Raw genomic sequence first — 13272 nt, forward strand, 5'->3', positions numbered from 1 at the left:
GTAGCATTGTGGAAAGCTATGACAGAATACACACACAAAACCAGAGGTGTGGACTTGAGTCACATGACTTGGACTCCAGTCAGATTTGAGTCACACATTTGATTACTTGAGAGTCAACTTGATAGAAAATAAAACAACTTGAGACTTGACTTCGACTTGGAGCCTCAAGACTCAAATTAGACTTGAGACTGATGACTTGAAATTATCTGGCCAGGTTTAGTAACGTTTGTCACTCATTTTGTGGCACACAGTCTCTGTGGATTAGGCTACTCTCCACACAGCCAGAGACAGTATCGCACTTGCAACAACAACAAAAAAGATTGGCTAGTGAAACGGTTTTGGGGGGTCGCGAATGTGAACCTGAATGGGAAAACTGCATAAAAAATAGAGCTTACCATTTGTATTGTATATTTATTTATACCTTATGCTTATTCGTTTTGGTCACTAACGTAAGCCTACAGCATTGCACCAAATTCTTGTAATCTGTACTTCAGAACCTTGACTGTTGACCAATGACCAGTCATCAGCATAGCACGCAAAGGCGGGCGCACATATCCAGATTAGTGACCAGAAAGAAAGGACTTGTTTAATTTTCTCCGGTTTTGCCTGGCAAAAACAGAGTAGCCTACCAACATGAATACATCTTTGCCAGAACAATAGGCTGGTGATTTCATTGATAATTTTCATATTTCAGATAGGCCTAGTTTAGGTGGATTATATACAGTGGGGAGAACAAGTATTTGATACACTGCCGATTTTGCAGGTTTTTCTACTTACAAAGCATGTAGAGGTCTGTAATTTTTATCATAGGTACACTTCAACTGTGAGAGACGGAATCTAAAACAAAAATCCAGAAAGTCACATTGTATGATTTTTAAGTAATTAATTTGCATTTTATTGCATGACATAAGTATTTGATACATCAGAAAAGCAGAACTTAATATTTGGTACATAAACCTTTGTTTGCAATTACAGAGATCATACGTTTCCTGTAGGTCTTGACCAGGTTTGCACACACAGCAGCAGGGATTTTGGCCCACTCCTCCATACAGACCTTCTCCAGATCCTTCAGGTTTCGAGGCTGTCGCTGGGCAATACGGACTTTCAGCTCCCTCCAAAGATTTTCTATTGGGTTCAGGTCTGGAGACTGGCTAGGCCACTCCAGGACCTTGAGATGCTTCTTACGGAGCCACTCCTTAGTTGCCCTGGCTGTGTGTTTCGGGTCGTTGTCATGCTGGAAGAGCCAGCCACGACCCATCTTCAATGCTCTTACTGAGGGAAGGAGGTTGTTGGTCAAGATCTCGCGATACATGGCCCCATCCATCCTCCCCTCAATACGGTGCAGTCGTCCTGTCCCCTTTGCAGAAAAGCATCCCCAAAGAATGATGTTTCCACCTCCATGCTTCACGGTTGGGATGGTGTTCTTGGGGTTGTACTCATCCTTCTTCTTCCTCCAAACACGGCGAGTGGAGTTTAGACCAAAAAGCTCTATTTTTGTCTCATCAGACCACATGACCTTCTCCCATTCCTCCTCTGGACCATCCAGATGGTCATTGGCAAACTTCAGACGGGCCTGGACATGCGCTAGCTTGAGCAGGGGGACCTTGCGTGCGCTGCAGGATTTTAATCCATGACGGCGTAGTGTGTTACTAATGTTTTTTTTTTAGACTGTGGTCCCAGCTCTCTTCAGGTCATTGACCAGGTCCTGCCGTGTAGTTCTGGGCTGATCCCTCACCTTCCTCATGATCATTGATGCCCCACGAGGTGAGATCTTGCATGGAGCCCCAGACTGAGGGTGATTGACCGTCATCTTGAACTTCTTCCATTTTCTAATAATTGCACCAACAGTTGTTGCCTTCTCACCAAGCTGCTTGCCTATTGTCCTGTAGCCCATCCCAGCCTTGTGCAGGTCTACAATTTTATCCCTGATGTCCTTACACAGCTCTCTGGTCTTGGCCATTGTGGAGAGGTTGGAGTCTGTTTGATTGAGTGTGTGGACAGGTGTCTTTTATACAGGTAACGAGTTCAAACAGGTGCAGTTAATACAGGTAATGAGTGGAGAACAGGAGGGCTTCTTAAAGAAAAACTAACAGGTCTGTGAGAGCCGGAATTCTTACTGGTTGGTAGTTGATCAAATACTTATGTCATGCAATAAAATGCAAATTAATTACTTAAAAATCATACAATGTGATTTTCTGGATTTTTGTTTTAGATTCAGTCTCTCACAGTTGAAGTGTACCTATGATAAAAATTACAGACCTCTACATGCTTTGTAAGTAGGAAAACCTGCAAAATCGGCAGTGTATCAAATACTTGTTCTCCCCACTGTATGTCTAAAGATAGCTGTAACATCACACTACCTTCAATACTTATGGGATGAAGATGTAACATATTCAGGCGAATTACGATATTTGTGAGGAAGAAAAAGGCTACAGACAGATCATGCTTTCCATCCGATCCTGCAACCCCCCTGCAAATATGTAGGCCGCATGATCCTGCTTGCTTTGGACTCCAGAGAAGTTAAAATGTGACATGAATGACTTTCAGCTCAAAATTAAATCGTAAAACCCAGTTTATTTCTGTGTCTTGCGTTTTGAAAATGCATCACCTGCGCGTGCGTGCATGTGTGTGCGCAGGGGGTCGCAAGCTTTGAACCACTCCTTTTTGGGGGTCGTGGGTCAAAAAGAGAACTGGTCACTGAATGGTTTGATGAGCTAGCGAACAGATTGCTGATTTGCCGTACAGCTATAGGATCGGGTGCAGCGCAAACATCTAATTGTAGGGAGAGAGGATTGACATAAATAAATATGCAGCTCCAAAAATTGTGATGATCAAGAATATGAACTGTTTACTTTGCATGCTCACCAGCATTGGGGCATCAAGCAACAATTACTAGCATAGGCTTACTGGTCTTTTGGTATGTCAAAATTGCTTGAAATTGATAATTGAGTTATGAAGCTTGCATTTGGAATTTGTTGTTAAAATGAATTATTAAATAATCAAAATGTTGTAGACAAAATAATGAAAAAGCTGTCTGGTTCCTCAATAAATAGACAAAGATGTTGTGACCTTGGGACTATAAGGTTCTGTCTGCCCTAAGCATGTCTCCTGAGTGGCGCAGTGGTCTAAGGCTAGAGATCCTGGTTCGAATCCAGGCTCTGTCGCAGCCGGCCGCGACCGGGAGACTCATGGGCGGCGTATAATTGGCCCAGCGTCGTCCAGGGTAGGGGAGGGAATGGCCGGCAGGGATGTAGCTCAGTTGATAGAGCATGGCGTTTGCAATGCCAGGGTTGTGGGTTCGATTCCCACGGGGGGCCAGTATAAAAAATAATAATATGTATTCACTAACTGTAAGTCGCTCTGGATAAGAGCGTCTGCTAAATGACTAAAATGTAAATGTAAAAATGCATAGTTCTGAGATATTGAGCATCAGTTTTCAAATCCCAGATCTCAGAACTATTTTGTAGTGAATTATTTTTAGGTGGGTGCATTAGCAGATATAAGCTTATGGCTCTGAAATGTCAATCTGGGTTCAGCCATACGGTTCTATCTGACTCTTCTAAATTAGACATGTTCAGTTTTAAGATTTGATAGAATTTCTATTTTACCAAAATAGAGTCAGAACACATCATCAAATACATTAAGAACTGTATTATGATCATTAGACAAATTACTGTCATCACTGAACAATGATGTGACATCATTTACAGATAGAATTTTTTAGTTTTTCATTTTTTCACTTAAAATGTACGTTTTCAAAAATATAACTTTACAGACATATGAAGAACCATCTAAAGATGTATTATATGTAACTAACTCATTTTTGACAAAAATGTCAGATAGAACCTTATAGTCCCAAGGTCTCGATTTGTAGTTGAACAAGTCATTGCATGTATAGATTTGTTTACTTGACTTGAGACTTGACTTGGAAAAACGTGTGACTTGACTTGACTTGACTTTCCCTTAGAATGCACGACTTGGACTTGACTCGAGACTTGACCCGTTCTTCTTGGGACTCGACTTGAGACTTGGACCTTGTGACTTGAGACTTGCTTGTGACTCGAATAATAATGACTTGGTCCCAACTCTGCTTAAAACCTATGACAGTATACCCACACAGAGACCCACTTAGCAGCATTGTGGGGACCTATGACAGTATACCCACACAGAGACCCACTTAGCAGCATTGTGGGGACCTATGACAGTATACCCACACAGAGACCCACTTAGCAGCATTGTGGGGACCTATGACAGTATACAAACCCACACACAGTGAATATTACTCCAGCTCTTTGTTTCTGTGTTTAGGCGCTGCCGTACGTGTGCCTGCTTATCGGCATGCTGTTCTTCATCTATGCCATCATCGGGATGCAGGTGAGTAGAGACACGAGAAGAAAAACTGGTCAAAATGAATGGTCATTTTTACAGATCAACATTAACTTTATAAAAAGCATCCAGGGAAGGTGTGACATTTGCCTGCCATAGGGACGTTTGTAAGGTTGTGCATTCTCCCATATTACCTAGGATGTTGACGGTTTGTTGTTTTGTCAGCTGTTTGGGAACATAGGGATGGAGGAGGAGGAGGGGAGCGCCATCAACGAACACAACAACTTCAGGACTTTCTTCCAAGCTCTCATGCTGCTCTTCAGGTGTGTGTGTGTGCGCGTTTACATGTGTGCGTGCGTGCCTGTGTGTACAGTACATGCATACGTGTGTCTCCAACATGTGTGTGTGTGTGTGTGTGTATTTGTATAGGAGTGCCACGGGCGAGGCGTGGCATGACATCATGCTGGCGTGTCTTGGAGGGAAGCACTGTGATCCTCTGGCAGGGAACACTGAACCAGAGTGTGGCAGCCAGTTTGCCTACCTCTACTTTGTGTCCTTCATCTTCTTCTGCTCCTTCCTGGTGAGAAGCTCTATCTGTCTGTCTGTCTAGCTGTCTGTCTGTCTGTCTAGCTGTTTATCTGTCTGTCTAGCTGTCTGTCTGTCTAGCTGTCTGTCTGTCTAGCTGTCTAGCTGTCTGTCTGTCTAGCCTGTCTGTCTGTCTGTCTAGCTGTTTATCTGTATGTCTAGCTGTCTGTCTGTCTAGCTGTCTGTCTGTCTAGCTGTCTAGCTGTCTGTCTGTCTAGCTGTCTGTCTGTCTGTCTAGCTGTTTATCTGTCTGTCTAGCTGTCTGTCTGTCTAGCTGTCTGTCTGTCTAGCTGTCTGTCTGTCTGTCTGTCTAGCTGTTTATCTGTCTGTCTAGCTGTCTGTCTGTCTAGCTGTCTAGCTGTCTAGCTGTCTGTATGTCTATCTGTCTGTCTGTCTAGCTGTCTAGCTGTCTGTCTGTCTAGCTGTCTGTCTGTCTAGCTGTCTAGCTGTCTGTCTAGCTGTCTAGCTGTCTAGCTGTCTGTCTGTCTAGCTGTCTGTCTGTTTAGCTGTCTAGCTGTCTGTCTGTGTAGCTGTTTATCTGCCTGTCTAGCTGTTTGTCTGTCTGTCTAGCTGTCTGTCTGTCTGTCTGTCTAGCTGTCTGTCTGTCTAGCTGTCCGTCTGTCTAGCTGTCTAGCTGTCTGTCTGTCTAGATGTCTGTCTGTCTAGCTGTCTAGCTGTCTGTCTGTCTGTCTGTCTGTCTAGCTGTCTGTCTGTCTAGCTGTCCGTCTGTCTAGCTGTCTAGCTGTCTGTCTGTCTAGATGTCTAGCTATCTGTCTGTCTAGCTGTCTGTCTGTCTAGCTGTCTAGCTGTCTAGCTGTCTGCCTGTCTAGCTGTTTATCTGTCTGTCTCTCTAGCTGTCTAGCTGTCTGTCTGTCTAGCTGTTTATCTGTCTGTCTGTCTAGCTGTCTGTCTGTCTAGCTGTCTGTCTGTCTAGCTGTATAGCTGTCTGTCTAGCTGTCTAGCTGTGTGTCTGTCTAGCTGTCTGTCTGTTTAGCTGTCTAGCTGTCTGTCTGTGTAGCTGTTTATCTGCCTGTCTAGCTGTTTGTCTGTCTGTCTAGCTGTCTGTCTGTCTAGCTCTCTAGCTGTCTGTCTATCTAGCTGTCTGTCTGTCTAGCTGTCTAGCTGTATGTCTGTCTAGCTGTCTGTCTGTATAGCTGTTTATCTGTCTGTCTGTCTAGATGTCTGTCTGTCTAGCTGTCTAGCTGTCTGTCTGTATGTCTGTCTGTCTAGCTGTCTGTCTGTCTAGCTGTCCGTCTGTCTAGCTGTCTGTCTGTCTAGATGTCTAGCTATCTGTCTGTCTAGCTGTCTGTCTGTCTAGCTGTTTATCTGTTTATCTGTACGTCTGTCTAGCTGTCTAGCTGTCTAGCTGTCTGCCTGTCTAGCTGTTTATCTGTCTGTCTCTCTAGCTGTCTAGCTGTCTGTCTGTCTAGCTGTTTATCTGTCTGTCTGTCTAGCTGTCTGTCTGTCTAGCTGTCTAGCTGTCTGTCTAGCTGTTTATCTGTCTGTCTGTCTAGCTGTCTGTCTGTCTAGCTGTCTGTCTGTCTAGCTGTATAGCTGTCTGTCTAGCTGTCTAGCTGTCTGTCTGTCTAGCTGTCTGTCTGTTTAGCTGTCTAGCTGTCTGTCTGTGTAGCTGTTTATCTGCCTGTCTAGCTGTTTGTCTGTCTGTCTAGCTGTCTGTCTGTCTAGCTCTCTAGCTGTCTGTCTATCTAGCTGTCTGTCTGTCTAGCTGTCTAGCTGTATGTCTGTCTAGCTGTCTGTCTGTATAGCTGTTTATCTGTCTGTCTGTCTAGATGTCTGTCTGTCTAGCAGTCTAGCTGTCTGTCTGTCTGTCTGTCTGTCTGTCTAGCTGTCTGTCTGTCTAGCTGTCCGTCTGTCTAGCTGTCTAGCTGTCTGTCTGTCTAGATGTCTAGCTATCTGTCTGTCTAGCTGTCTGTCTGTCTAGCTGTTTATCTGTTTATCTGTATGTCTGTCTAGCTGTCTAGCTGTCTAGCTGTCTGCCTGTCTAGCTGTTTATCTGTCTGTCTCTCTAGCTGTCTAGCTGTCTGTCTGTCTAGCTGTTTATCTGTCTGTCTGTCTAGCTGTCTGTCTGTCTAGCTGTCTGTCTGTCTAGCTGTATAGCTGTCTGTCTTGCTGTTTATCTGTCTGTCTGTCTAGCTGTCTGTCTGTCTAGCTGTCTGTCTGTCTAGCTGTCTAGCTGTTTATCTGTCTGTCTGTCTAGCTGTCTGTCTGTCTAGCTGTTTATCTGTCTGTCTGTCTAGCTGTCTAGCTGTTTATCTGTCTGTCTAGCTGTCTGTCTGTCTATCTGTTTGTCTGTCTGTCTGTCTAGCTTTCTGTCTGTCTAGCTGTCTAGCTGTCTAGCTGTATGTCTGTCTAGCTGTGTATCTGTCTGTCTGTCTAGCTGTTTGTCTGTCTAGCTGTCTAGCTGTCTGTCTGTCTAGCTGTTTATCTGTCTAGCTGTTTATCTGTCTGTCTGTCTAGCTGTCTGTCTGTCTAACTGTTTATATGTCTGTCTAGCTGTCTGTCTGTCTAGCTGTCTAGCTGTCTGTCTGTCTGTTTATCTGTCTAGCTGTCTGTCTGTCTAGCTGGCTGTCTGTCTAGCTGTCTGTCTAGCTGTCTGTCTGTCTAGCTGTCTGTCTGTCTAGCTGTCTGTCTGTCTATCTGTCTAGCTGTCTGTCTGTCTAGCTCTCCAGCTGTCTGTCTGTCTAGCTGTCTGTCTGTCTATCTGTCTGTCTGTCTAGCTGTCTGTCTGTCTGTTCTGTCTGTCTAGCTGTCTGTCTAGCTGTCTGTCTGTCTAGCTGTCTGTCTGTCTGGCTACTTGTCTAGCTGTCTGTCTGTCTAGCTGTCTGTTTATCTAGCTATCTGTCTGTCTAGCTGTTTATCTGTCTGTCTGTCTAGCTGTTTGTCTGTCTAGCTGTCTAGCTGTTTATCTGTCTAGCTGTTTATCTGTCTGTCTGTCTAGCTGTCTGTCTGTCTAACTGTTTATCTGTCTGTCTAGCTTTCTGTCTGTCTAGCTGTCTAGCTGTCTGTCTGTCTGTCTGTCTAGCTGTCTGTCTGTCTATCTGTCTAGCTGTCTGTCTGTCTAGCTCCCCAGCTGTCTGTCTCTCTAGCTGTCTGTCTGTCTAGCTGTCTGTCTGTCTAGCTGCTTATCTGTCTGTCTGTCTAGCTGTCTGTCTGTCTAGCTGTCTAGCTGTCTGTCTAACTAGCTGTCTGTCTGTCTAGCTGTCTGTCTGTCTAGCTATCTGTCTGTCTAGCTGTTTATCTGTCTAGCTGTCTGTCTGTCTAGCTGTCTAGCTGTATGTCTGTCTAGTTGTCTGTCTGTCTGTCTGTCTGTCTAGCTGTCTGGATGTCTAAGCTGACTGTCTGTCTAGCTGTCTGTCTAGCTGTCTAGCTCTGTGTCTGTCTAGCTGTCTGTCTGTCTAGCTGTCTGTCTGTCTAGCTGTGTATCTGTCTCTCTGTCTAGCTGTCTGTATGTCTAGCTGTCTGTCTGTCTAGCTGTCTGTCTAGCTGTCTGTCTGTCTAGCTAACTGTCTGTCTACCTGTTTAGCTGTCTGTCTGTCTAGCTGTTTGTCTGTCTAGCTGTTTATCTGTCTATCTGTCTAGCTGTCTGTCTAGCTCTCTAGCTGTCTGTCTGTCTAGCTCTCTATCTGTCTAGCTGTCTGTCTGTCTGCCTAGCTGTCTTTCTGTCTAGCTGTTTATATCTCTGTCTGTCTAGCTCTCTGTCTGTCTATTTGTCTAGCTGTCTGTCTAGCTGTTTATCTGTCTGTCTGTCTGTCTGTCTGTCTGTCTGTCTGTATGTGTATGTCTGTCTCTCTAGCTGTCTGTCTAGCTGTCTAGCTGTCTGTCTGTCTAGCTGTCTGTCTGCCTGGCTAGCTGTCTGTTTGTCTAGCTGTCTAGCTGTCTGTCTGTCTAGCTGTTTATCTGTCTATCTGTCTAGCTGTCTGACTGTTTAGCTCTATAACTGTCTGTCTGTCTAGCTGTCTGTCTGTCTAACTGCCTGTCAGTCTAGCAATCTGTCTGTCTAGCTGTTTATCTGTCTGTCCATCTAGCTGTCTGTCTGACTGTCTAGTTGTCAGTCTGTCTAGCTGTCTAGCTGTCTGTCTAGCTGTTTATCTGTCTGTCTGTCTAGCTGTATGTCTGTCTAGCTGTTTATCTCTCTGTCTGTCTAGCTGTCTGTCTGTCTAGCTGTCTAGCTGTCTAGCTGTCTAGCTGTTTATCTGTCTGTCTGTCTAGCTGTCTATCTATCTATCTGTTTATCTGTCTGTCTGTCTAGCTGTCTGTCTGTCTAGCTGTTTATCTGTCTATCTGTCTGTCTGTTTAGCTCTCTAGCTGTCTGTCTGTCTAGCTGTCTGTCTGTCTAGCTATATGTCAGTCTAGCTATCTGTCTGTCTAGCTGTCTAGCTTTCTAGCTGTATGTCTGTCTGCCTAGCTGTCTGTCTATCTGTTTATCTGTCTGTCTGTCTAGCTGTCTGTCTGTCTATCTGTCTGTCTATCTAGCTGTCTAGCTGTCTGTCTAGCTGTTTATCTGTCTGTCTGTCTATCTGTCTGTCTGTCTAGCTGTTTATCTGTCTGTCTGTCTATCTGTCTGTCTGTCTAGCTGTTTATCTGTCTGTCTAGCTGTCTGTCTAGATGTCTAGCTGTCTACCTGTCTGTCTGTCTAGCTGTGTGTCTTTCTAGCTGTCTGTCTGTCTAGCTGTCTGTCTGTCTAGCTGTTTATCTGTCTGTCTGTCTAGCTGTCTAGCTGTCTGTCTGTCTAGCTGTCTGTCTGTCTAGCTGGCTGTCTGTCTAGCTGTCTGTCTGTCTATCTGTCTAGCTGTCTGTCTGTCTAGCTCTCCAGCTGTCTGTCTGTCTAGCTGTCTGTCTGTCTATCTGTCTTACTAGCTGTCTGTCTGTCTGTCTAGCTGTCTGTCTAGCTGTCTAGCTGTCTGTCTGTCTAGCTGTCTGTCTGTCTGGCTAGTTGTCTAGCTGTATGTCTGTCTAGCTGTCTAGCTGTCTAAGCTGTCTGTCTGTCTAGCTGTCTAGCTGTCTGTCTGTCTAGCTGTCTGTCTTTCTAGCTGTTTATCTGTCTAGCTGTTTATCTGTCTGTCTAGCTGTTTATCTGTCTGTCTGTCTAGCTATCTGTCTGTCTAGCTGTCTAGCTGTCTGTCTGTCTAGCTGTCTGTCTGTCTAGCTGTTTATCTGTCTGTCTAGCTGTCTGTCTGTCTAGCTGTCTAGCTGTCTAGCTGTCTGTCTGTCTAGCTGTTTATCTGTCTAGCTGTTTATCTTTCTGTATGTCTACCTGTCTGTCTGTCTAGCTGTTTATCTGTATGTCTGTCTAGCTGTCTGTCTGTCTAGCTGTCTAGCTGTCTAGCTGTCTGTCTGTCTAGCTGTCTGTCTAGCTGTCTGTTTGTCTAGCTGTTTATCTGTCTAGCTGTCTGTCTGTCTAGCTGTCTAGCTGTCTGTCTTTCTAACTGTCTGTCTGTCTGTCTGTCTGTCTGTATGTATGTATGTCTGTCTAGCTGTCTAAGCTGACTGTCTGTCTAGCTTTCTGTCTAGCTGTCTAGCTCTGTGTCTGTCTAGCTGTCTGTCTGTCTAGCTGTTTATCTGTCTATCTGTCTAGCTGTCTGTCTGTCTATCTGTCTGTCTAGCTGTATGTCTGTCTAGCTGTCTGTCTAGCTGTCTGTCTGTCTAGCTGTCTGTCTGTCTACCTGTCTAGCTATCTAGCTGTCTAGCTGTTTATCTGTCTGTCTGTTTATCTGTCTGTCTGTCTAGCTGTCAGTCTGTCTAGCTGTTCATCTGTCTATCTGTCTGTCTGTTTAGCTCTCTAGCTGTCTGTCTGTCTAGCTGTCTGTCTGTCTAGCTGTCTGTCAGTCTAGCTATCTGTCTGTCTAGCTGTTTATCTGTCTGTCCGTCTAGCTGTCTGTCTGTCTGTCTAGTCGTCTGTCTGTCTAGCTGTCTAGCTGTCTGTCTAGCTGTTTATCTGTCTGTCTTTCTAGCTGTATGTCTGTCTAGCTGTTTATCTCTCTGTCTTTCTAGCTGTCTGTCTGTCTAGCTGTCTAGCTGTTTAGCTGTTTATCTGTCTGTCTGTCTAGCTGTCTGTCTATCTATCTGTTTATCTGTCTGTCTGTCTAGCTGTCTGTCTGTCTAGCTGTTTATCTGTCTATCTGTCTGTCTGTTTAGCTCTCTAGCTGTCTGTCTGTCTGTCTAGTTGTCTGTCTGTCTAGCTATATGTCAGTCTAGCAATCTGTCTGTCTAGCTGACTAGCTTTCTAGCTGTCTTTCTGTCTGCCTAGCTGTCTGTCTATCTGTTTATCTGTCTGTCTAGCAGTCTGTCTGTCTATCTGTCTGTCGGTCTGTCTAGCTGTCTAGCTGTCTGTCTAGCTGTTTATCTGTCTGTCTGTCTATCTGTCTGTCTGTCTAGCTGTTTATCTGTCTGTCTATCTAGCTGTCTGTCTGTCTAGCTGTCTAGCTGTATATCTGTCTGTCTGTCTAGCTGTCTGTCTGTCTATCTGTTTATCTGTCTGTCTGTCTAGCTGTCTGTCTGTTTAGCTGTCTAGCTGTCTGTCTGTCTAGCTGTTTATCTGTCTGTCTGTCTAGCTGTCTGTCTAGCTGTCTAGCTGTCTACCTGTCTGTCTGTCTAGCTGTCTGTCTGTCTAGCTGTCTGTCTGTCTAGCTGGCTGTCTGTCTAGCTGTCTGTCTGTCTATCTGTCTAGCTGTCTGTCTGTCTATCTGTCTGTCTGTCTAGCTGTCTAGCTGTCTGTCTAGCTGTTTATTTGTCTGTCTGTCTATCTATCTGTATGTCTAGCTGTTTATCTGTCTATCTATCTAGCTGTCTGTCTGTCTAGCTGTCTAGCTGTATATCTGTCTGTCTGTCTAGCTGTCTGTCTGTCTACCTGTCTAGCTGTCTAGCTGTTTGTCTCTCTAGCTGTTTATCTGTCTAGCTGTCTGTCTAGCTATCTCTCTGTCTAGCTGTTTATCTGTCTATCTGTCTAGCTGTCTGTCTGTTTATCTGTCTAGCTGTCTGTCTGTCTAGCTATCTGTCTGTCTAGCTGTTTATCTGTCTATCTATCTAGCTGTTTGTCTGTCTAGCTGTCTAGCTGTCTGTCTGTCTAGCTGTCTGTTTGTCTAGCTGTTTAGCTGTCTAGCTGTCTGTCTAGCTGTCTGTCAGTCTAGCTGTTTATCTGTCTATCTGTCTAGCTGTCTGTCTAGCTCTCTAGCTGTCTGTCTGTCTAGCTGTCTGTGTGTCTAGCTGTATGTCAGTCTAGCTATATGTCTGTCTAGCTGTCTGTCTGTCTGCCTAGCTGTCTGTCTGTCTAGCTGTTTATCTCTCTGTCTGTTTAGCTCTCTATCTGTCTATTTGTCTAGCTGTCTGTCTGTCTGTCTGTCAAGCTGTCTGTCTGTCTAGCTCTCTGTCTAGCTGTGTAGCTGTCTAGCTGTCTGTCTGTCTAGCTGTCTGTCTGTCTGGCTGTCTGGCTAGTTGTCTAGCTGTATGTCTGTCTAGCTGTCTAAGCTGTCTGTCTGTCTAGCTGTCTAGCTGTCTGTCTAGCTGTCTGTTTATCTAGCTGTCTAGCTGTCTAGCTGTCTAGCTGTCTGTCTAGCTATCTGTCTGTCTAGCTGTTTATCTGTCTATCTGTCTAGCTGTCTGTCTGTCTAGCTATCTGTCTGTCTAGCTGTTTATCTGTCTATCTATCTAGCTGTGTGTCTGTCTAGCTGTCTAGCTGTCTGTCTGTCTAGCTGTCTGTTTGTCTAGCTGTCTAGCTGTCTAGCTGTCTGTCTGTCTGTCTGTCTGTCTGTCTGTCTAGCTGTTTATCTGTCTATCTGTCTAGCTGTCTGTCTAGCTCTCTAGCTGTCTGTCTGTCTAGCTGTCTGTCTGTCTAGCTGTATGTCAGTCTAGCTATCTGTCTGTCTAGCTGTCTAGCTGTCTGTCTGTCTGCCTAGCTGTCTGTCTGTCTTGCTGTTTATCTCTCTGTCTGTTTAACTCTCTGTCTGTCTATTTGTCTAGCTGTCTGTCTCTCTAGCTGTTTATCTGTCTGTCTGTCTGTCTAGCTGTCTGTCTGTCTAGCTGTCTGTCTAGCTGTGTAGCTGTCTAGCTGTCTGTCTGTCTAGCTATCTGTCTGTCTAGCTGTCTGGCTAGTTGTCTAGCTGCATGTCTGTCTAGCTGTCTAAGCTGTCTGTCTGTCTAGCTGTCTAGCTGTCTGTCTAGCTGTCTGTTTATCTAGCTGTCTAGCTTTCTAGCTGTCTGTCTAGCTATCTGTCTGTCTAGCTGTTTATCTGTCTATCTGTCTAGCTGTCTGTTTGTCTAGCTCTCCAGCTGTCTGTCTGTCTAGCTGTCTGTCTGTCTATCTGTCTGTCTGTCTAGCTGTCTGTCTGTCTGTCTATCTGTCTG

The 13272-nt window shown here is 44.9% G+C and overlaps 1 protein-coding gene across 1 annotated transcript in view; it reads left to right on the forward strand.

The window, feature by feature from the left end:
* cacna1aa (calcium channel, voltage-dependent, P/Q type, alpha 1A subunit, a) overlaps window positions 1-13272 on the forward strand; it is a 136735-nt gene that overhangs the window by 87976 nt on the left and 35487 nt on the right. The window contains exons 37-39 of the mRNA XM_045210994.1: window positions 4309-4374; window positions 4552-4649; window positions 4756-4906. Of these exons, the coding sequence (XP_045066929.1) occupies window positions 4309-4374; window positions 4552-4649; window positions 4756-4906 (315 nt within the window). The remainder of the gene's footprint in view (window positions 1-4308; window positions 4375-4551; window positions 4650-4755; window positions 4907-13272) is intronic.

This window comes from Coregonus clupeaformis, chromosome 35, assembly GCF_020615455.1.
Source record: "Coregonus clupeaformis isolate EN_2021a chromosome 35, ASM2061545v1, whole genome shotgun sequence".
In the NCBI taxonomy this organism is placed as follows: Eukaryota; Metazoa; Chordata; class Actinopteri; order Salmoniformes; family Salmonidae; genus Coregonus; species Coregonus clupeaformis.